Source organism: Myotis nattereri, assembly GCF_964212035.1.
Source record: "Myotis nattereri genome assembly, chromosome: 2".
In the NCBI taxonomy this organism is placed as follows: Eukaryota; Metazoa; Chordata; class Mammalia; order Chiroptera; family Vespertilionidae; genus Myotis; species Myotis nattereri.
This window is the reverse complement of record NC_138076.1, coordinates 111,717,959-111,742,635: the sequence shown is the minus strand read 5'-3', so window position 1 is coordinate 111,742,635 and position 24,677 is coordinate 111,717,959. Positions and strand designations below refer to the sequence as shown.

Sequence of the window (24,677 nt, the reverse complement as noted above, 5' to 3'; positions counted from 1 at the left end):
AAAGTTTCACATCCAATAAATGCAGGATCTCAGGCCCCTCCTAGGACCTAGTGATTTAGAATTTATGTTTGATTCAAAGATTCCCAAATAATCTCACACATGTTAAAATTTGAGAAGCACTGTTACCTGTACATCACATTGTACAATTTTGAAGCAACAGTAATATATTATTGGAGTCGGGCATATATAAAGGCTTTTTATGTTAATGCATATGAAATAATATTTTAGAAGGCTCGGAAGTAATTGTGGAAGGACTTGCTTTAAAATGTTCTGTCTAGCCTGGCTTGTGTAGCTCTGTTGGTTGAGTGATGTCCCAAGCACCTAAAGGTTGCTGATTTTATTCTCAGTCAGGGTACATGCCTGGGTTTTAGGTTTGATCCCCGGCAGCTAATCAATGTTTTGTTCTCCCATTGATGTTTCTCTGTTCTCCCTTCTCTCTCTAAAAATTAATTTTTAAATGTTAAAAAATAAATGTTATTCCCAGCATGGCCAGAATGGCTCAGTTGGTTGAATGTCACCCTGTGCATCAAAAGGTTGCTGGTTCAATTCCCAGTCAGGGTACATACCTGGTTTGTGGGTTTGATTCCCAGTCAGAGCCCATATGGAAGGCAACCAACCGATGTTTCTCTCTCTCTCTTTCTCTCTCTCTCTCTCTCTCTCTCTCTCTCTCTCTCTCTCTCTCTCTCCATGTCCTCCGAGGAGGATTAAAAAAAAAAAAAAAAGGCCCTAGCTGGTTTGGCTCAGTGGATACGAGCTGTGGGCCAAAGGGTCCTAGGTTCGATTCCTATCAAGGGCATGTACCTTGGCTGCAAGCTCTTCCCCAGCCTAGGCCCTGTTGGGACACATGCAAGAAGCAACCAATCAATGTGTTTCTCTCACATTGATGTTTCTCTCTCTCTTTCCCTCTCTCTTCCACTTTCTCTAAAAATCAATAGAAAAATACCCTCAGGTGAGGATTAAAAAAGGGGGGGGGGCCTGATTGGTGTGCCTCAGTGGTTGAGCATCGACCTGTGAACCAGGTCTAGGTTTGATTCCTGGTCAGGGCACATGACTGGGTTGTGGGCTCCATCTCCATTGGGGGGCATGTTGGAGGCAGCAATCACTGATATTTCTATCTCTCTCTCCTTGCCTCTCTGAAATCAATAGAAGTATTTAAAAAATAAAAATAAACTGTATTGAAATGTTACATCTCAATTACATGTATTTCAAAGTATTTTGAAAGGAAATGTATTGATGTCTACATATTACTTGAAATATATAATATATTTCTAAGGATGTATAGATAGAAAGATGTGTTGAAGCAAAAGTAGTAAAGTAGTAATAGTAAAGTAGTGTGGAGGGAGGACAAAGAGGGTAAAGGGGGTCAAATATGTGGTGATGAAAAGAGACTAGACTTTAGGTGATGAGCACCCAATGTAATATACATATGTATTTTAGAATTGTATACCTGAAATGTATATAATGTTATTAAACAATGTTACCCCCAAAAATTTAATTTTAAAAAATTATAAAATGCTGTGGAATCTATTTGGTGTGCATATAGGAGTTAACTGTACAATTCCTTCAACTTCTCTATATGCTTTCAATTTTTTCATAGTAAAATGTTAATGGGGAAACTGTTATGAAAATGGAAATCATATACCACACTCTGTAGTTATCTTTGTATTTTCATATTTGCTTTATTTTATAATTAATTGGTATTTTGTTCCTAGGGAAGAAAAAATGGCTAATATTTTTTGCAAGTGCCTTGTACCAAACATAAGGCTTTACTATTACACGTACTATTACACTTTCATGAGTTAAATATGATTGTCAGTTTGTCGTTGAGAAAACCAAGACATAGTTTTATATACTTGCACAATTTAGTAAGCTCAGAGCATACCTTTTGAACCTGGGGAGTCTGACTTAAGAGTTGATGGCTATCGCCAAAACCGGTTTGGCTCAGTGGATGGAGCGTCGGCCTGCGGACTGAAGGGTCCCGGGTTCGGTTCCGGTCAAGGGCATGTGCCTGAGTTGCGGGCACATCCCCAGTGGGAGATGTGCTGGAGGCGGCTGATTGATGTTTCTCTCTCATTGATGTTTCTGGCTCTCTGTCTCTCTCCCTTCCTCTCTGTAAAAAATCAATAAAAATATATATTAAAAAAAAAAAAAGAGTTGATGGCTACCAAATTGCACAATTCCAGGGCCAGTTTTCATCATTAGCACAATAGAGTATCATTCACTTAGAATACAAAGTGGGTAGTTCCCCTGGGATTGTGTAACAAGACTGCCTGGCCTTAACCACTTGCTTATATGGCTACCTCACTATTCTTAGACTTTTAAATATTTTTCTGATGTGAATTTTGAATTGTTCCATGACTTTTTCTTGTTTTTTATTTTTAAGATTCTTGGATCTCCCAGTCAGCATCATTTCCGCGTAATCAGAAACAGCCAGGGATGGATTCTTTGTCACCAGTGGGCTCACTTCCTAAACAGATTTGCCAGTCTTCAGCCAAACAGCAACTTACTAAACCAGCTAAAATCACTTGTGCACACTGCAAAAAACCTTTACAGAAGGGACAAACAGCTTATCAACGAAAAGGATCTGCTCACCTCTTTTGTTCTACCACCTGCCTTTCCTCCTTCTCTCATAAGCATACTCCAAAGAAACACAATGTAATGTGTAAAAAGTAAGCTGTACTTTTTCCATATGGTTGATGCTGACATTGTAAATGTATGTTCTGAATGTAATTGGAGAACTGTATTTATTCATGGGTAGAACTGTTGCAGAGGTGTCCTCAAGTTTATTGAGCTTGAGTTATCTTAGAGTTTGTCAGAGTTCAGAGTTGTCAGTGGGATTATTTGAACTGCCCTTACTCTCAGCAGGAAAATGGAGTATGAGTATGGAAATAAATTGACCCTCTCCCTGCCACCAACTCTGTCTCATCAGCCCAACCCCCATCTTCTTCAGTTCTACCAAGTTGCTAACACCTGTTGTTGTTTTTAAATCCTCACCTGAGGATATGTTTTTATTAATTTTAAAGAGAGAGGAAGGGAAAGAAAGAAACATCAATGTGAGAGGGAAACATCGATTGCTTAGCTTTTGTAGGCACCCCTGTCAGGGATGGAATCCACAACCTTTTTGGTGTATGGGATTATGCTCCAACTAACTGGGCCTTCCAGACAGGGTTTGCTACCACCTTTTTGATTGCTTCTAAAAGTCATCAGAATCTATGGCAAGGATCTTGTGATGCAAAATATTTTTATTTATAAGTCTTTTCTTTCTATTTTGTTTAGGAACTCTTGGTGATGAAACAAAAAAGTGGATTTTTCTAGATCCCCAAGTTATAGTTGATTTGTAGTATTAAATTACGAGAAAATGAAACTGTCCATTATTTTTCATATATTTAAAAATAAAATACAGTGTTGTTAAATTGTGTTTCTCCCTGTGTTTCAGAGATGTACCTGCAAAAAGGGCTACTGTTGTTCCTCAAGTGCAGTCAAGCCAGCCCTTCCAGGAATTCTGCAGTACATACTGTGTGTCTCCCTACGAAGACAACCAGAGTCTCAGAAAAAGAATTTCAAATAAATCAAGATGTACAATCTGTAGTAAACTAACAGAGGTCTGAGTTTTTCTATCTTAAGTTATTATCTACGACAACTTTAATATGTTTTATTAAAAATTGATTTGAGAGAGAGAGGAAGGGAGAGAGAGAGGGAAAAAAACTTGAAAATGAGAGAGAAACATCAATTGACTGACTCTTGCATGCTCCCCTACTGGGGATCGTGCCTGAAACCCAGACATGTGCCCTGACTGGGAATTGAACCAGTCACTTTTTGGTGCATGGGACAACTCTCAACCAACTGAGCCACACTGGCCAGGGTTCTAGGATAATTTTAACTGTTAAGTGCTATTCTGTGCTCTGCCATCTACATATTGCACATGTCCTGAATCTGCACAGTGAAGTTATAGGAAGGACTAAGGATATGCCAGAACTATTTTATAAACAAATGTCTTATTTGCACAGTATGAAAAATATACATCTGTTTCTATAGAATTGGATGTACTCATCCATAGAGTAACAGTTGTATAGTTGATTTTGTTCTTACCAGACACAGTAAATTAAAATGTAGGTTCAGGACACAAAGGAAGCCACCAGTCCTGGTGCAAGAACATATAGAACATGTGGACTGAAAGTATGTTGATAACTTCACATTTCTTAATTGGTATTGCCATCCTTCCAGTTCCTGAAAGAAGAAACATGCATATAGGCAGTCCTGAGTTAACACAGTGCTTGGTAATAGTTTGGTGTTGGTTTCTGCAGAGCCATGCAAATCCAGGACACAATTTTATCGCAGTTACCACAGAGCTGAGCAAAGCAAAAACCCCTTAGTCTTGTATATCCAGACAACATCCAAATACGGAATACTGATTCACTTAGTCCCTCCTACAAATTATCTAGATCAATGAGGCTTATATGACTAAGAATTCTCAATCCATTTCTTTTAAGTGGGTGATATCAAAATCTTTTAAATCCATTCATTTTCTGGAATGCTTAAGTTTCTCTGGGGAAGTTATTACTGATTTTATTGTTTTTTTGTTCTGTGTATCTTATTTTTATAAAAATCAAAGAATGATTTTACAAAGAAATCAAAGATAAAAATGAAAGAATAATGAAATGGGCTTTTTAGTCTTTTTCCTGAATATTTTTTCCACTGAGAAGTTACAAGAGTGTCTTTGTTTCTGTTGAAATTAGTTATCTCTTGCCGTAAGTGGTTTGGCTCAGTGGATAGAGCATCGGCCTGCGGACTGAAGGGTCCCAGGTTCGATGTCAGTCAAGAGCATGTGCCTTGGTTGCGGACACGTCCCCAGGGGGGGTGTGCAGGAGGCAGCTGATAGATGTTTCTAACTCTCTATCCCTCTCCCTCCCTCTCTGTAAAAAATCAATAAAAACATATTTAAAAAAGAAAAAGAAATTAGTTATCTCATTGCTTACTGTGCTAATCTGGCTTATTTATTTAGTAAATCCTCATTTTTCTTTTAGATTCGCCATGAAGTCAGCGTTAATAATGTGACACACAAACTGTGCAGTAACCACTGCTTTAACAAGTACAGGTTGACTAATGGTCTGATAATGAATTGCTGTGAACATTGTGGAGAGTACCTGCCTAGCAAAGGTTCTGGAAACATTGTCCTGGTGATTGATGGCCAAGAGGTGACATTCTGCTGCCAAAGTTGTGCTAATGAATATAAACAGGTAATTCTTTTAATTAATTTTAGATGATCAGGTATGCAAAACCTGTTAGTTTACGTTAATCAGATTGATCTTAGAATTTCATTTAGTTCCACTTTTGTCAATCTGTCATTGAGGTGTTACATCTGAAGTGAGTATTGAAATCAATTGTTGTAAGTTTGTTTAAAATTTTTACTTTTTGCAGACATTACAAGTAGTTCTTTTCTCTACTGTTTTACACTCCCACTGATAACTCGATAGTTCCAGTTACTTCACATTCTCCACAAAACTTGGTGTTGTCTGTTTTTTTGTGTTGTTTTTTAAAATATTGAGAGATAAAGATAGAAACATCAGTGAGAGAGAAACATGAACTGGCTGCCTCCTACATGCTCCCTACTGAGGACTGAGCCCGAAACTTGGGCATGTGCCCTGACCATAGCATGTGCTATGACCTCTTGGTACATGGGATGATGCTCAATCACTGAGCAACACTGGCTGGGTGGTGTTATCTGGTTTGATTTAAGGTATTCTAGTGGACATAAAATTTGCATTTCCTCAATAACTAATGTCCCCCTTTCATCATTCATATATCGTCTTTTGTAAAATTTCTATTCAAGTCATGTGCTCATTTTTAAAATTAGGTTTTTGTATTATTGAGTTACAGGAATTCTTTATATATTCTGGATGCATATCTTTTATAAAATAATATATTGAGAAGATGTTCTTCTGGGCAGTGTTTTGTTTTTTCATTTTCTTAGTGTTAAAGAAAAGTCTAAGTGTTTAATTTTGTTGAAGTCCAATTTACTATTTGCTTTTCTGATTAATACTTTTTGCATTTTGGTTTTTTGTTTTGTTTTGTTTTAAATATATTTTATTGATTTTTTTACAGAGAGGAAAGGAGAGGGATAGAGAGTTAGAAACATCAATGAGAGAGAAACACCGATCAGCTACCTCCTGCACACCCCCTACTGGGGATATGCCCGCAACCAAGGTACATGCCCTTGACCGGAATCGAACCTGGGATCTTTCAGTCCACAGGCTGACGCTCTATTCACTGAGCCAAATCGGTTAGGGCTGGCCTTTATCTTTATCATTAGTTCTTTGCTATCAGACCCTATACAGTAATTGTCACATAATTATGAGTCTCCTTGTATGTGTGTTTGCCAATAAGGTCAACTAACATGAGTTTACTCTGATGCCAGATACAGCTTTTCATGCATTTTCACATTTAATCATCTTAAGTCTCCCCAGTTAAGTACAATTGAGATCCTCATTTTATTGGGAGGAAACTGAAGCTTGGGTGATTAAGTGACTTGCCTTTGAAGTGTCCCACCCATTGAGAATTATAACAAGTTGACTACCTATTCATTACCAAGAACCTTAGGAAGATAAAAGATAAGATCAGAGTTTGGGTTGGGTTGTGTAAAAATTAATATTGCAATCCTTGGCTTTCTGTTTTATTCTTTTTAAAAATATATTTTTACTGATTTCAGCAAGGAAGGGAAAAGGAGGGAGAGAGAGAGAGAAACATCAATGGTGGAGAGAATCATTGATCAGCTGCCTTCTGCACGCCTCCCAATGGGAATTGAACTTGCAACCCAGGCATGTACCCTGACCGAGAATCAAAACCTGACTTTCTGGTTCATAGGTCGACGCTCAACCACTGAGCCATGCCTGCTGGGCTGTTTATTTTTCTATGTGCTCTTTTAGTATAGCCTTCTACACTCCCATAGTTTTAATTAGTATATATTTTGGTGACTTCCAAAATATCTGAAGATCATAATTCTTCAGTTTCAGACCACCTATAATCTCCATTTAACTGTTTTGTATCTCAAACTCTATCGAAAACTGAAACTCCAAACTGTTTTTTTTTCTTTTTTAGTTGTTTCCCTTGTTAGTAAATTATCCCATAATCTAGTCAGACGCCTGAGCGGAGAGGGAGTCATTATTTATGACAAATATTACACATTCATGATCCTCTCTGGCCAGAAGTTCTTTGAAACCATGTCATGGGGTCATGTTACTAACCCATCTTAGGGCCATTCTCTACACCTCCCTCTTCTCTGTCTCCAGATTCACTCAGTTACCAACTAATACAGATTTTGCTTCCTAAATCTCTCTCTACTCTATCCTACCTCCACGCCTATCATCCTAGACATAGCCTCCATCCTCTTGCCAGCATTACCACAGCTTTTTGTCTCTTTATGCTTGGCGTTCCTTACAGTTGCAAATCCATATTATAATCAGAGTGATCTCTCTAAAGTACAGATTTGATCATGATGCACTTCTGCTTTTTTTACTTTAGTGCTGTCACATTGCTTTCAGGATTATATGAGAACAAAGCTCTTCCCGTTTCTTGTTTGTTTTAACTTTTTAAAAAGATTTTAAAATTAATTTTTAGAGAAAGAGTAAGAGAGAGGGAGAGAGAAATATTGATGTGAGAGCAAAACATCTATTAGGGAAGGGGTGTTGAGCCCACAACCCTGGCTTGTGACCTGACCTGGAATTGAACTGGCAACCTTTTGGTACATGGGATGTTGCCCAACCAACTAAGCCACTCTGGCCAGGATTTTTTTTTTGAGCGAGTATGTTTATTAAAGCTGGGGATATTGGCCCGGCCAGTGTGGCCTGTTAGTGCCAACCTCTGGACCAAGTGGTCATGGATCGATTCCTGGTCAGGCACATGCCTGCGTTAGGGGCTGGATCCTCAGTGCGGGGGGTTGGAGGGTTGGGGGTGAAGGAGGCAGCCAATCAATGATTCTCTCATCATTGATGTTTCTGCCTCTCACTCTCCCTTCCTCTCTCAAATCAACATAAATATACTAAAAAAAAAAAACAACTGGGGATGCTGGGGTCCAGCCCCAGCGGGTCCAGGGGTCCCCAAAGGTGTGGACGGAGTCGGCGAAGAAGGAATGACACGGAGACAGCGTTCAGTTGATCAGCAGCCTAGCCAGGATCTCTAGCCAGGATCTCCAGCCAAGTTCTGGTCTGGATCTCCAGCGAAGTTCTGGTGTTTATTGTCTTGTTACATCCATATTTATACCAGTTGATTTTAATCCTGTCAATTTCTATTGCAAAGGTTAGGGCGTTTCTTATCTCCATTCCAGGGAGTAAAGATTATGTAGCTTAAGCGTGATTGTTTGTAGTTAAAGTGATTAACTACCCGCCTGGCACTTAGTTAAGGAGTTTTATCCCCTCCCTGACTTCAGGGAAAAATCCCTACCTGGGGAAACAACCTTTCTCAGAGAGGTGACCTTGGTTAAAACACACAGCGCTAAGGGGAGCAAACATATTAAGAACAGTATGCTATATACGCCAGGTCTCTTGAAACATATGCTGTGCAGATCTTTCTATCCTGCAGCGACTGTGTCGAGCAGCAAGGATGGACCGGCTTCCGGCATGGGGACAGTGAAATAACAAAGGGCTTAGGACTGAAGAAGCAAGAGGAGAGAGCCTGGCTTAAATGCGCGAGGTCCCTGAGGGAGGGCTCCTGGCTGTGAGGATGACAGTGAGAGGGTGGAGTGGTGATGCCCTGTTCCCTCGGAGGCCTTTGCGGACGTGATCGCCTCCGTGGGGCTAATGCAGGTGCTGAGACAGAAGCAGGTGATTGCCCGCAGTCAGTATCAGAAGTCCAAGAGAATTTCCATCTTCGTGAGCATGCTAGATGAAATCAAGACAGACGAGATCATCAAGGACATTTTCCACCATGGCAAAACCTGCTTTATCCCACGGTACGAGTTCCAGAGCAATCACATGGACATGGTGAAGTTAGCATCACTCGAGGAGATTGCTTCACTTCCCAAAACATCCTGGAATATTCATCAGCCCGGTGAGGATGAGGTTCGGGAGGAAGCCTTGTCAACAGGCAACCTGGACCTCATCTTCATGCCAGGTCTCGGGTTCCATGAGCAAGGCAACCGGCTGGGGCAGGCCAGGGCTACTATGACGCCTACCTGAGGCGCTGTGAACAGCACCAGCAGGCGAAGCCCTACAACATGGCCTTAGCGTTCAAGGAGCATATTTGCGTCCAGGTCCCAGTGGACGAACATGACGTGAAGGGAGATGAAGTCCTCTAGAAAGACACCTTCTAAGTCCCGCTGCCGCAGCCAGATGCTTGGAGTCCGTGCCTGAGAGAGATGCACACAAATGATGTGCATGTCCCTTCAGGGCTTAGTCAAAATTGCACACCAGGGGGAACATGGGCTACATTGTTGTAATAATTATAAGATACATAACCAAAAACCACCATTAAAAATTAATAAAGCTGCCCTAGCCAGTTTGCCCTAGTGCAGTGGTCGGCAAACTGAGGCTCAGCAAACCGTGGCTCTCGAGCCACATGCGGCTCTTTGGCCCCTTGAGTGTGGCTCTTCCACAAAATACCTATTTCTGTGCATGGGCCACGAAGTTTCAATCGCACTGTACATGCACGCCTGCACGTGGTATTTTGTGAGAGCCACACTGAAGGGGCCAAAGAGCCGCACGTGGCTCGTGAGCTGCGGTTTGCCAGCCACACCCTAGTGTATAGAGCATCCGCCTGTGGACTGAAGGGTCCCAGGATCGATTCCTGCTCAGGGCACATGCCTGGGTTGCAGGCTTGATCCTCAGTGTGGGGCCTGCAGGAGGCAGCCGATCCATGATTCTCTCTCATCATTGATGTTTTTATCTCTCTCGCCCTCTCCCTTCCTCTCTGAAATCAATAAAAAATATTTTTTTAAAAATTATAAAACAAAAAATGAGAGGCTGAGAGGGGGCTGCTTTGTCCTCTAGAAATGTTATAGTAAAGAAGTGAGGGAAAACTCACATGAGAGAACCCTGATAGCCAAGGACCCAAGGTGGAGACCGCATTAAGATTCGTAGGAGGGGCAGAGGCATGAAAGGGTTAGCTGGGCACCCAGATACAGCAACTGAAGTCTTGGAGAGATATCTCAGGTGGGGGTGGCGGGGGAAGGGGGAGTCACTGAGAACTCTGGGATCTAATCCCGAAGCTGGGCTCCCCAGCAGAGAGCACCAAACTGAGGAGGGTACCCACATAACATCTAACTGAAGAGCAGTGGGGTGCTGTCTGCCAGGGAATGGCAGCTGAAAGTTTGGGCACCCTCATAAAGGGCCAACCCACAAAAATTCCCAGTGGAGCCACCCACCTTGTCCTCTGGCAGAGGGAGGGTGAAGCGGACTGGAGCTGTGAGAGCAGAATCCTGGACTGGAGGTTCGGGGGATAGAACTGAGAAGGCAGACACCCCAGGTTTCCTGGGCTGAGTCATTCCCTCACACAGTGAAAGACATTTTTCCCACACAGACACTTGCCTTGCCTGGAGGGGAAAACAGTGGACATATCCTATTGAAAAATACCTTGCCCTGAGGCCTCTTAAGAGATTAAAAGTAACAGCCCAAACTGCTCTGGCTCAGTGGATAGAGCATCGGCCTGCGGACTGAAGGGTACCAGGTTAGATTCCAGTCAAGGGCATGTACTTTGGTTATGGGCACATCCCCAGTAGGGGGTGTGCAGGAGGCAGCTGATCGATGTTTCTCTCTCATCGATGTTTCTAATTCTCCCTCTCCCTTCTTCTCTGTAAAAAAAACAATAAAATATATATATATATTTTTAAAAAGTAACAGCCTCCAGGCAGAAGCAACTGCCCCACCCTTTTGAAAAAACTCTCCCAACACCTGAGGACAATTAACTGGGGACATTTCAAGTCAGAATCCTATTAGTCTATAGACAGAGGCAGTCTCTGGAGGCTTTGAGTCTTTGCCTGATCCAATTAGTCAGAAACAGCCTTTAACACTGTCCTGCACTAGAGATTGAGAGGTGTAGAGGATCTACCTAAAACATAGTCACAAAAACAAACAGACAACCAAATGAGGAGACAAAGAAACAACCCTCATATGAAAGAACTAGGGAATTCTCCTGAAGAGAGAAATGAAGCAGAGATAAGAAATTTATCTGAAACAGAGTTCAGAGTAATGATGTTAAAAATGCTCAACAGTATAAAAAAAAGATATAACAACTATGAAAAAAGAACTGTCTGAGATAATGACATAACACAAATAAAGAACACATTGGAAGGAATACACAGCATTAGGGGCAGCTGAGGATCGAATCAGTGAATTAGAAGAAAGAGTTGAAAATATCACTCAGTTACAGAACCCTTTAGAAAAAAACAATTAAAAAACAGGAGGACAGTTTCAGGGAGCTGTGGGACAATGTGAAACGTAACAATATTAGAATAGTAGGTTTGCCCAAAGAGGAAGAAAGGGAGAAAGGAATAGAGAAGGTGTTTGAAGAAATAATGGTAGAAAACTTCCCTAACCTGGTAAAGGAAAAAGTCACACAAGTTCAGGAGGCACAGAGAACACCAAACAAGAAGAACCTAAACAGACCCATGCCCAGACACATCATAATTAAAATGCCAGAAATTAAAGGAAGAATCTTAAAGGCAGCAAGAGAAAAGAAAACTGTTAACTACGAAGGAGTTCCCATAAGGCTGACACCTGATTTCTCATCAGAAACTCTATAGATCAGAAGGGAATGGCATGAACTACTCAAGGTAATGGAAAGCAAGGATCTGAGACCAAGGTTACCGTATCCAGCAAGGCTATCATTCAAAATAGACAGTCAAATAAAGAGCTTCCCAGACAAAAAAAAAAAAAGCTAATGGAGTTCATCACCACCAAACCAGCATTACAAGAAATGCTAAAGGGACTGCTGTAAGGGATTGCTGAGAAGAAGAAACAGAGAGAGAAACCTAGCCATATAGAATTAAAATGGCTACAAATAAGTACCTCTCAATAATAACCCTAAATGTAAATAGATTAAATGCTCCAATGAATTGATACAAAAACAAGGCCCAACTATATGCTGTCTACAAGAGACCCACCTCAAAACAAAAGACACACACAGGATGCAAGTGAAAGGATGGAAAAAATTTTCCATGCAAATGGAAAAGAAAAAAAACTGGAGTAGCAATACTCATATCCAAAAAAATAGACTTTAAAAGCATCATGCTAAGTGAAATAAGCCAGTTGGAGATAGATAAATATGTGATCTCACTCATTTGTGGAATATAATGAACAACATAAACTGATGAACAAAAATAGAGCCAGAGGGAGAAAAAATATCCTCGAATATAATAGAAGTAATCCTGTTATTTGCAGATTTTTAATATTTCCTACAACTTTTGTGATATCATACTATGTTAGTACAGTTCTGGTAATATTATTATACTTAAAATCCTTTTATTTTTGAAATATTAATGTTTATTGCATGTAATATGATATGTAAGATCATTTTTCTTGAATAATTGGTGTTTATTGCAGGTAACATTGTCATATTTAAAATTGTTTTTCTTTTTTTTTTAATTAAATCTTTATTGTTCAGATTATTACATTTGTTCCTCTTTTTTCCCCCCCATAACTCCCCTCCTCCCAGTTCCCACGCCACCCTCCGCTCTCACTCCCCACCCACTGTCCTCATTCATAGGTGCACGATTTTTGTCCAGTCTCTTCCCGCATCTCCCACACCCCTTTCCCCCCCAAGAATAGTCAGTCCATTCCCTTTCTATGTCCCTGATTCTATTATAATCACCAGTTCATTCTGTTCATCAGATTATTTATTCACTTGATTCTTAGATTCACTTGTTGATAGATGCATATTTGTTGTTCATAATTTGTATCTTTACCTTTTTCTTCTTCCTCTTCTTAAAGGATACCTTTCAGCATTTCATATAATACTGGTTTGGTGGTGATGAACTCCTTTAGCTTTTTCTTTTTCTTATCTGTGAAGCTCTTTATCTGACCTTCAATTCTAAATGATAGCTTTGCTGGATAAAGTAATCTTGGTTGTAGGTTCTTGGTATTCATCACTTTGAATATTTCTTGCCGCTCTCTTATGGCCTACAAAGTTTCTGTTGAGAAATCAGCTGACAGTTGTATGGGTGTTCCCTTGTAGATAACTGACTATTTTTCTCTTGCTGCTTTCAAGACTCTCTCTTTGTCTTTTGCTCTTGGCATTTTAATTATGATGTGTCTTGGTGTGGTCCTCTTTGGATTCCTTTTGTTTGGGGTTCTCTGCGCTTCCTGGACTTATAAGTCTATTTCTTTGACCAGGTAGGGGAAGTTTTCTGTCATTATTTCTTCAAATAGGTTTTCAATATCTTGCTCTCTCTCATCTTCTGGCACCCCTATAATTCTGATGTTGGTACGCTTAAAGCTGTCCCAGAGGTTCCTTACACTATCTTCATATTTTCAGATTCTTTTTCCATTTTGCTTTTCCGGTTGGGTGTTTTTTGCTTCTTTGCATTTCAAATCTTTGACTTGATTCTTTTGCTCCTCTGGTCTGCTGTTGGGAGTCTATATAATATTCTTTATTTCAGTCAGTGTATGCTTAATTTCTAGTTGGTCCTCTATCACAACATCGAGGGTCCCATTAGATTTCTTGTACATCTCATTAAGTTTATCGGCAGTCTCTAGAAGACTCTTGAAAGACCTCAAAAGTGTGGTTTTGAATTCTATATCCAGCAGCCTGCTTTCCAGTTCTGTCATTTGTGTCCTGTTTCTTTGTCTTGGCATTTTTTATGCTTCGCTGTGTCGATAGAGTGGCTTTCTGTGCTAAGTGTCCCAATACCTGAGGTAGACACTCTTGGTGCACCCCCTTGTGGTCTTTGTGCGCAGTCTTGTTGGAGCTAAGCCTTGATTGTTGTAGGTAACACTGGGAGGGATTTGACCTCCAGGCCAACTGGCTGTGAGAATCAGCTGTGTCTGCAGTGGGAGAACTTCTGTCCTCTAGGGAGGTGCTAATCTAGCCTTCGCCTGAGGCTATCCCGCAAATGCCTCTGTGCAAGCCTTGGGCAGGGCAGGTCCCAGGGGATCAACAGGTCGGGCAGAGCGACCAGTTGTGGCTGCTCTCAGTCCTGTCCCCAGAGGCTCTGCCTCTCAGTGTCCCAGCAACCGCTGCAAACCTTGGAGAGAAAGCTGCCCTGGAGTTCTGACCGATGCCAGACAGTCCCACTTCTACCGTATGAGTCTGGGTCCCTAGAGACTCTCCCGGAACTGGAGCTCAGAGCCTCAGACTCCCTCCCGATTGAAACCACGCCCTCAGCCGCCAGCCCACTCCGCGGGCACCTCCACACCTTAGTATTTCACTTCCGCACTGCACCTCCTCTGAGTCTCGGTATGCTTTTCTCTTTCCTTGTAGTTGTGGAGTTTACACCCAGCCAGCCTTCCTGTGGTTCTGGGTGATGTCTGTTCCGTCTTTTCGTTGTATTTTTGAAGTGGTTGTGCGAGGCAGCAATCTCCGGTGTTTACCTATGCCGTCATCTTGGTTCCTCCTAAAATCGTTTTTCTTGAGATATTAATGTTTATTGCATGTAACATTTAAGATAATTTTCTTGAAATATTAAGGTTTATTGCATGTAACATTATTATATTTAAAATCATTTTACTGGAAATTAAAAAAAAGAACATCAGCAAGCTGAAAGAAAAGGCATGTTAATATAGCAACAGGTTTAATGTCTTTTAAGTACATAAAATTAATTTTAAATGAATGGAGAGATATACCATATTCATGGCTTGGAAAATGTCAATACTGTGAAGATGTCAGTTTTCCCCAAATGAGCAGTAGACTCAATGTAATTACAATCAAAAGCCCAGGAGAGCCCAGGCCAGCCAGTTCAGTGGTTAGTGTCAGCCTGCACATGGGAGGATTGTAGGTCCAATCCCCACCCCACCACACACACCCTCCGGAGTGCTTGTGAGAAGCAACCAATAGATGTCATATGAATGTTTCTTTCTCTCTTTCTCTCTCTCCTCCCTTCCTTTCATTCTGTCTAAAAGCAATGGAAAAAATATCCTCACTCCTTGGGTGAAGATTTTTTTAAAAAGCCCAGTCCTAACCAGTTTGCTCAGTGGATAGAGCATCGGCCTGTGGACTGAAGGGTTCCAGGTTCGATTTCCGTCAAGGACAGGTACCTTGGTTGTGGGCACATGCTCAGTAGGGGGTATACAGGAAGCAACTGATTGATGTTTCTCTCTCATCGATGTTTCTAACTCTCTATCCGTTTCCCTTCCTGTAAAAAAAAAAAAAAATCAATAAAATATATTTTTTTTAAAAGCCCAGTAGGATGTTTAATTGAGAAACTGATTTTTTTTACATATATATTTTTTATTTCAGAGAGGAAGGGAGAGGGAGATAGAAATGTCAATGATAAGAGAGATTCATTGATCGGCTGCCTCCCGCTCGCCCCCACACTGGGGATCAAGCTTGCCACCAGAGCAAGTGCCCTTCACCGGAATCGAACCTGGGACGCTTCAGTCTGCAGGCCGTTGCTCTATCCACTGAGAAAAACCAGTTAGAGTGATAAATTGATTTTAAAACACAGTAAGGTTATAAAAAGAAAAATGATAACAAGAAAAAAATTGAAAAAAGAAGAAAGTTGGGTGAAACTACCCGATTTCAAAGCTTAGGGTAAGAAAGTACAGTACAGTTCAAGGAAAGAGAAAAGAGTGCAGGTTTGCTTTTCCAGACTTTTGATAAAGGCAGAAGGTAACAAAGAAGTAGTACTCTTTCCAATTAATGATGTTGGAACAAATACATATCTTCTGTATAAAAAAAAAAAAAGAAGTGAGCCAAGGTGGGGCTAATGTCAGCTCACTCGAAAAGTCAGGGAAAAGGGAGCCTTGGGGACAGGTTTAAGGGTTTAGCCCAGGACAAACTGCCACTTCCCATTGCTCCTCTTGTTGTCAGTCTCATCAGATTTCTTAGAGTTTAGGAGATACATGCCTGTGGGGGAATAAGAGACAGAAGGGGCAGGTTTGGGCCTGCTCTGGGGAGGGAGAACACACCAACTCTTAATTTCTTAAGCTCTATTGTATAAATTGTTCAAGTTATGACATATATAAACTATTATAGCTATCAAGCCTTTAATTCCCATTGTATACATCTTTGTTCTTTTCTTCTTTATTTTGCATTTTTATTTTATTGACTCCAAAGTAGGTAATGTGTCTTTTTATTAAATGGAATCATACAATATGTGGTACTTTGTGACTGGCTTTCACATACTTATCATCTGTTTTCAAGGTTCAGCCATGTTGTAGTACGTATCTTGGCTTCACTTTTTATTGTCAAACTAGAGGCCCGGTGCACAAATTCATGCATGGGTGGGATCCGGCTGGCCCCAATCGGCCCCATTTGGGCTGGGCTGGCCTGGAGGTTGGCTGGCTGGCCCCACCCCCTGGTCGAATTCCCAGTCAAACTCCTGGTGAAGGGGACAATTTGCATATTAGCCTTTTATTATATAGGATAATGTTCCATTGTATGGATAATACCACATTTTAATTTATCCATCAGTAATGGACATTTGAATTATTTCTACTTTTTGGCTATTATGAATAATATTGCTATGAACATTTTGTGTAAGTCTTTGTGTGGGGATATATTTTCTTTTTGGCATTGCTGGGTTATATGATAACTCTAACTTTTGAGTAATTTCCAGACTGTTTTTCCAAGCAGATACACCATTTTACATTCCCTCCATCACTATAGGAAGATTACAGTTTTTCAACATCTTGCCAGCACCTGTCTTTTCATTGTAGTCATCCTAGTTGGTGTGAAGTAGAATGTAGTGGTTTTTATTTGTATTTCTTCTTCAATGACTAATGATGAACATCTTTTGGTTGCTTACTGGGCATTTGTATATACATTTTTTTTTTTAGTGTTAATAATTCTAAGATAAAAATATAATCTGTTTCTCCTTAGATGTTGGAAGCAAAATCAAAGAAAATATCCATATCAGAAAACAGAAAAAGAAATGCTATTAGAGAAGAAAATGAAGGGAAATTATATGGATCATTGAATACACTTTTGAAAAAAATAGAGGGAATACCAAGAAAAAAGGAAAAGACTTCAGAGCCACAGGTATCAGCAGAGTGCAAGATAGATGCATCACTAACCAAACTGGATATGAATTTACCTGCTTCTGTGTCCATCATAGATGATACATTTCAAGAGCAACTGGAAGAGAAAAAATCTGAAGAGTCCACTCAAGCAGTTGTGCTTTCTGCAGATCCAGGCACATGGCCCCGATTTTTAAATATTAAACAACGGGACTTTCTTATAGAAAATGATATCCCTCAAGTAAGAAATTTTAACTTTCCAAAAGACAATACAGGGAGGAAGTTTTCAGAAACTTATTATACACGAATTCTTCCAAATGGTGAAAAAACCCCTAGATCCTGGTTGCTTTATTCAACCTCAAAAGATTCTGTGTTTTGTCTACATTGCAAAGTCTTTGAGGGAGGAAAAAATCAATTGAAGAATGAGAATGGGTGCAAAGATTGGCAGCACTTATCACACATTCTTAGTAAACACGAAGAAAGTGAAACGCACATCAACAATAGTTTTAAGTATTCAAAATTAAAATCTGATGTGAAAAAAAACAAAACTATTGAAACTGTAGAACACAGAGAACATGAGAATGAGACCAATGAGAGTGTGCTGTTGCTGTACACATGATATACCTGATAGGATCTTATGTTCACTCACAGGAGATCTGTACCTCACAGTCAATACCATTGTGTTCTAAGGCTCCTACAGAGAGTAACTCAATAGTCCATTTGCAATAAGCATAATGGCAAAGAAATAGTAAAGAATGTTTGTTTTCCAAATTCTAAAGGTATTTTGATTAAATAGGAATTAATGCAGGTTTCAGTAAACGCAGTTGTTAATTTTTTCAATCCACACGTTTTTAAAATGGCATTTGATAGGTTTGGTTAATTTTCTATTCTAAGTAGAAAGCACAGAAAGAGGTAGAAAAAGGCTTAACTTTATCAATACCAGTTTGAACAAGATACTTATGTGAACAAGTGTTCTCATCATTATTATTAAAGTAAAAACATTCAGCAGCAGTCTAAAAATAGAGTCGGATTTGAAACTACAGAGTTTTGCTATTAAACCAAATACTTGTGATTTATTTCTTTTGTGTAAAACATCCTTTTATTTTAGGAAAATAGCATTATTTGTTAAATAAATGTTTAAGGTGGTTAATTTGCATTTTTTTGGTTTTTTAATTTGTAAATATTTTAGCTTTTATTGTTTTGTGAGAACTATAAGCATAAAGTTACTATTTTTATGTTGGTATACATATAAGAAATATGAAAATAAAAATATATTAAGTTAACCTTTAGGTAATGTGGCATTTTTTTCCTCTGAAGGAGATTTTCTGCTTGAAATCTGAGAAGTACTCATGAAAAGTAAGGATCTCATTTTCCCAGATGGTCAATTAATGTTCCCATCACTGTATATTTAGTAATTCTCTATTGTTTCTGATACCAATTTTTATCTGATATTAAATTCTTTTTAAAAAATACATATTTTTATTGATTTCAGAGAGGAAGGAAGAGGGAGAGAGAGATAGAAACATCAAGGATGAGAGAGAATCATTGATCGGCTTCCTCCTGCACACCCCACACTGGGGATAGAGCCCACAACCCATGCATATGCCCTGACCAGGAATCGAACCGTGACCTCCTGGTTCATAGGTTGACACTCAACCACTGAGCCATGCCAGCTGGGCTCAATTCTTATGTATACTTCAGCTTCTCTCAAGGTTTTTCCTAGGAAACAAAATGACATATGAGCAGAACAAGGTATGTTCTTGTTGGTGGGGCTGACACTCAGAGTACTTGACAATAAGTGAGGCCTGTGTTGGATCTTCCAGGGAAATCATTCTCATTAATTTATAACTCTTTTTTTGCTTGTTTTTTTTGTTTGTTTGTTTGGTTTTTTTGCAGTGATCATTTCAATCTCTTAGACTTGGATCTGAATGAGCCTTTGGGATATTTCCAAAAATCCAGTTTGCTCTCAGAGGCCTATGAGGATATTCTAGAAAATATAGCAGGTTGTTCTGAAGTTCCTTTACAAAAGGTTAATGGCCTTGTTATTTCATTAAAGCTTAGAGTTAATTGAATGACACATTTGTTACATGATTATATTAGACTAGGGGTCCAGTGCACAAATTCATGCACTTTAAAAGGAACTGTGGGCCACAGGCTGCAGTGGGCACATGGGCAGGTCTCGGCCCATCCTCCATGCCCCTGCCCGGCCCCTTCCACCACGTCCCCTGGTCCCCTGTCTGCCGGCAGTCCTGCTTCCACTGCCACTGCTCCCACCCACTGAAGGTGCTGGCACCCACTGACGGTGTGGAGCGATTGGGGCCAGCACCAGCAGCAGGTGCAAGCGGGGCTGGCGCTGTCAGTGGGTGCGAGTGACGGCTGCTGGCCCGATCGCCCCTTAGGAGGAGGGGGAGGTGGAGAAGCCCTCATGGGCGATCGGGGCCGGGAGCTGCCACTTGTACCTGCTGATGGCGCTGAGCAGTCGGGACCCTCGCTGGGTGCTGGAAGTGGGTGTGAACAGCAGCTCTAGCGCCAGCTGCAGGTGCGAGCAGCGCCGGCGCCGGCAGCAGGTGCAACCGCTGGGCGGGACTGTGGCATGCAGGAGCAAAGAATTTTCACTAAGCACAGAGGCTTACCTCGATGACAGCGACCAGTACCCCGCATTGGTCTGGCACCTCTGCTCACCTCTACCATCCCGCTGTGGCCAACACCCACCATGTTCTGTACTCTGCCCGACTGCTGCCAATGCCTGCCATTTTCCACACGCATGTGTCAGCACATATCACAGTGACTGGTTGTTCGGTTGTTCCACATTTTGGTCTATTTGCATATTAGCCCTTTATTATATAGGATAGACTGTTGAGTGTCTGAGCAAAGTAATGAAGTCAACCAGTGACTACTTAAATAATTTGGTAAGACCATCAAAAATAAAATTAGATCCTCAAATTCTTTCATTTCTTCAGCATAACACACATCTATCAGGCACCATAAACCCTTCATATAGTAATGAGTTAAATGTGGAAAATTCAAAATTTAGGTGCTTGGTTTATCGGTGTTCACTGTAAATTTCAACTTTTGGTATGTCTGAAGTTTTTGATAATGAAATGTTGAGGGGAAAAACCAACTGTAAATTCAGGAGATGATAAAAGTAAATATTTGTTGGCAGGGGAATAACTTAGGTGTTTGTTTTTTTCTTAACTAGATCTTTTCTTTACATTGTAAAATTAGAATGTACTCGCTATAAAGAAGGAAGGCAGTACACAGAATGAGAAAGGCAAGTCCTATTTTCTGTCCCCCACTCTCCTGCTATGGGATTGGTCACTAATGATGTGAACTATACTCAGTTTTGTTTCCCATCCTTTTAATTTCACTGAGTAAAGGCATTAGGAAAAATGAGAAAGGACAATTCAAAGTAACAGTCCTCAAGAAATGGCAATTTATTGTTTTCCTCATTGAGAACAAGTGAAATTTTTTTCATAAACCTCACAATTTCAAATATTACATCTTTAAAATTCTTACATTGAGTCATTTTTTTTTTCCCTTTGATCCCCTGGCTCACCTCTGCTCAGTGCTGGAAGCCAGTAAGAGTTGCTATTAGCCACTTTACATGTACAATGTACAATTTGCTACATAAGATATAAAAGTGAATAAGAGGTTGAAATAAAGAGCTCAGTCAAGTTTGGTAGAAAGAATAGTGCTATATTACTTCAGGTCTTATCTATTCTGTTTCAAAGCTTTGAAGTTCCCCACTGCTTCTAGTTTAGAACTCCCAATTTCTTAGCATAATGTAAGTTAGATAGCTATCAGTGTAAGATAATAGGGGAACACTGTAGGCAACACGAAATACAAAATTTTGGAAATGGAATAGTCTTCTATAGTGTTGAGTTATATAGTGTGTTTATATTAGGATGTAATTAGGAATTTGAGAATTTAACTGAAGCTGAAAGGAAAATCTGAATCATGTGCCTACATCTGTTTCTGAGACAGTAAGAAGTTTGAGGAGATAGTAGCATAATATTGAGGACTAGAGATGATTTTCAAAAGCTTATAGTTATCATTACTGTGAAAATTTGCTAATGAGGCCCTGGTCAGGTGACTCTGTTGGTTGTGTTACCAGACTGCCTCCTGAATCTGGGGACAATGGGCTCTCCCCTCCTCAGCTCTTGCTAATCTTGTGAGAAGGAATACAGACAAGAAGCAGAAGCAAAGCAAGCCCATTTATTAAGAATACACTTGGCGCTCTAGCCGACTTGGCTCAGTGAATCAGTGGATAGAGTGTTGGCCTGTGGACTGAAGGGTCATGGGTTTGATTCCGGTCAGGGGCATATGCCTGGGTTTCGGGCTCTATCTCCAGTAGGGGACATGCAGGAGGCAGCCAATCAATGATTCTTTCTCATCGATGTTTCTATTTCTCTACCTGTCTCCCTCTCTGAAATAAATAAAAATATATATTTTTTAATTAAATCTTTATTGTTCAGATTATTACATTTGTTCCTCTTTATCCCCCCATAACTCCCCTCCTCCCAGTTCCCACCCCACCTTCCAGCCTCACTCCCCACCCACTGTCCTCATCCATAGATGCACGATTTTTGTCCAGTCTCTTCCCGCATCCCCCTCACCCCTTCCCCCCCCCCAGAATAGTCATTCCACTCCGTTTCTATCCCCCTTATTCTATTATAATCACCAGTTCATTCTGTTCATCAGATTATTCACTTTGATTTTTAGATTCACTTGTTGATAGTATTCATAATTTGTTGTTCATAATTTGTATCTTTACCTTCTTCTTCTTCCTCTTCTTAAAGGATACCTTTCAGCATTTCATATAATACTGGTTTGGTGGTGATGAACTCCTTTAGCTTTTTCTTATCTGTGAAGCTCTTTATCTGACCTTCAATTCTGAATGATAGCTTTGCTGGATAAAGTAATCTTGGTTGTAGGTTCTTGGCATTCATCACTTTGAATATTTCTTGCCACTCCCTTCTGGCCTGCATAGTTTCTGTTGAGAAATCAGCTGACAGTCGTATGGGTATTCCCTTGTAGATAACTGACTTTTTCTCTCTTGCTGCGTTCAAGACTCTCTTTGTCTTTTGCTCTTGGCATTTTAATTATGATGTGTCTTGGTGTGGTCCTCTTTGGATTCCTTTTGTTTGGGGTTCTCTGCACTTCCTGGACTTGTAAGTCTATTTCTTTCACCAGGTAGGGGAAGTTTTCTGTCATTATTTCTTCAAATAGGTTTTCAATATCTTGCTCTCTCTCATCTTCTGGCACCCCTATAATTCTGATGTTGGTACGCTTAAAGCTGTCCCAGAGGTTCCTTACACTATCTTCATATTTTCAGATTCTTTTTCCATTTTGCTTTTCTGGTTGGGTGTTTTTTGCTTCTTTGCATTTCAAATCTTTGACTTGATTCTTTTGCTCCTCTGGTCTGCTGTTGGGAGTCTGTATAATATCCTCCATTTCAGTCAGTGTATGCTTAATTTCCAGTTGGTCCTGTATCATAACATTGAGGGTCTGACTAGATTTCTTGAGGATCTCACTACATTTATCGGCAGTCTCACCAGTCTTTTCGAGGGTCTTACTAAATTTATCGGCGGCTTCTAGAAAGTTCTTGAAAAACCTTAAAAGTGTGGTTTTGAACTCTATATCCAGTAGTTTGCTTTCCTCCATTTCTGTCATTTGTGTCCTATTTCTTTGTCTCCGCATTTTTTATGCTTCCCTGTGTTGATGGAGTGGCTTTCTATGCTAGGTGTCTTATAGGGCCCAGTGGTTCAGCCTCCCCAATTACCTGAGGTGGACACTCTTGGTGCACCCCTTTGTGGGCTTTGTGCACAGTCTTGTTGTAGTTAAACCTTGATTGTTGTAGGTATCACTGGGAGGAATTGACCTCCAGGCCAATTGGCTATGAGAATCAGTTGTGTCTGCAGTGGGAGAACTTCTGTGCTGGAGACTCTCCTCCGGGGCAAGACTTGCTTCAGTGGGGCTTTGGTGCTCACTGAGTCTGCCCCCTGAGTGTGTCCCTTATGGGTCCGAGGGGTTGCAATCTGAATGGTCCCACTCTAACCACCGAGTATACTGGCTCCTGGATCTTTCAGGAGGTGCTAATCTAGCCTTTGCATGAGGCTACTCAGCAGGAGCTCAGCTGTGAAGGAATGCAAGTTGCCTTGGGGCCTTGGGCCAGCTGCAGGTTTGTTAGCTAATTTTCAGATTGCAAAAGCCTCTGTGCACAGCTTGGGCGGTGCAGGGTCCCAGGGGATCAATAGGGCAGAGCAAACAGCTATGGCTGATCATCAGTCCAGCCCTAAGAGGCCCCGAGTCTCAGTGTCCGGGTAATCGCTGCAAGCACCTCTGAGAGAAAGCCGCCCTCAAGATGCGAACGATGCCAGACAGTCTGGCCTCTCCCCGTATCAGTCAGGGTTCCCAGAGACTCGCCCGGAACTGGAGTTCAGCGCAGTCGGGAGTTTGAGACTCCCTCCCGATTGAAAAAGCCAACTGTGTCCTCAGCCGCCAGCCCTTTCCACGTCCGACTCCGTACCTGTGCACTTAACTTTGCACCGCAGTTCCTCTGAGTCCCAGTATGCTTTTCTCTTTCCTTCTAGTTGTAGTATTTCCACTCAGCCAGCCTTCCCGTGGTTCTGGATGATGCCCGTTCTGTCTTTTAGTTGTATTCTTTTTTTTTTTTAATATATTTTATTGATTTTTTACAGAGAGGAAGGGAGAGAGATAGTTAGAAACATCGATGAGAGAGAAACATCGATCAGCTGCCTCCTGCACATCTCCCACTGGGGATGTGCCCGCAACCCAGGTACATGCCCTTGACCGGAATCGAACCTGGGACCCTTCAGTCCACAGACCGACGCTCTATCCACTGAGCCAAACCGGTTTGGCATAGTTGTATTCTTGAAGTGGTTGTGCGAGGCAGCAATCTCCGGTGTTTACCTATGCCACCATCTTGGTTTCTCAAATAAATAAAAATATATTTTAAAAAAATACACTTGGCATAAAGCACAAGTGGGCAACTCAGCTAGTCTGAGCGTACTACCCCCTGGAGGTTCAGAGGGTTTTATGCCATTCCCCCTATAGGTTTCAAAGCTCCCCTGCCAGATATCTTGGGTAGCAGACTAGGTTTTAAAGTCCCCTTGTTGTGGGTAATCTTGGAATGTTTGTACATACATCTGTTCATCTTGTTGGGCAAGTCCTAAAGTGGCTGATTTCTTTTTTTTTTTTTAAATATATTCTATTGATTTTTTACAGAGAGGAAGGGAGAGAGACAGAGAGTCAGAAACATCGATGGGAGAGAAACATCGATCAGCCGCCTCCTGCACATCTCCCACTGGGGATGTGCCCGCAACCCAGGCACATGCCCCTTACCGGAATCGAACCCAGGACCCTTCAGTCCACAGGCCGACGCTCTATCCACTGAGCCAAACCGGTTTTGGCGGCTGATTTCTTTTTAAATATATTTTATTGATTTTTTACAGAGAGGAAGGGAGAGGGATAGAGAGTTAGAAACATTGATCAGCTGCCTCCTGCACACCCCCTACTGGGGATGTGCCCACAATCAAGGTACATGCCCTTGAC

At 41.0% G+C, this 24,677-nt stretch overlaps 1 protein-coding gene and 1 pseudogene across 2 annotated transcripts in view; both read left to right on the top strand.

The window, feature by feature from the left end:
• ZMYM5 (zinc finger MYM-type containing 5) overlaps positions 1-18,455 on the top strand; it is a gene marked incomplete at its 3' end in the record, with an annotated part of 54,422 nt that extends 35,967 nt beyond the window's left edge. Inside the window, exons 4-8 of the mRNA XM_081083589.1 lie at positions 2,384-2,669; positions 3,437-3,602; positions 5,025-5,237; positions 16,966-17,343; positions 18,420-18,455. Coding sequence (XP_080939715.1) covers positions 2,384-2,669; positions 3,437-3,602; positions 5,025-5,237; positions 16,966-17,343; positions 18,420-18,455 — 1,079 coding nt within the window. The remainder of the gene's footprint in view (positions 1-2,383; positions 2,670-3,436; positions 3,603-5,024; positions 5,238-16,965; positions 17,344-18,419) is intronic.
• On the top strand, positions 8,805-9,289 carry LOC308514485 (5-formyltetrahydrofolate cyclo-ligase-like; annotated as a pseudogene). Its single transcript has one exon. The product of its transcript is annotated as a 5-formyltetrahydrofolate cyclo-ligase-like (transcript).
• Positions 18,456-24,677: the final 6,222 nt, after the last annotated feature.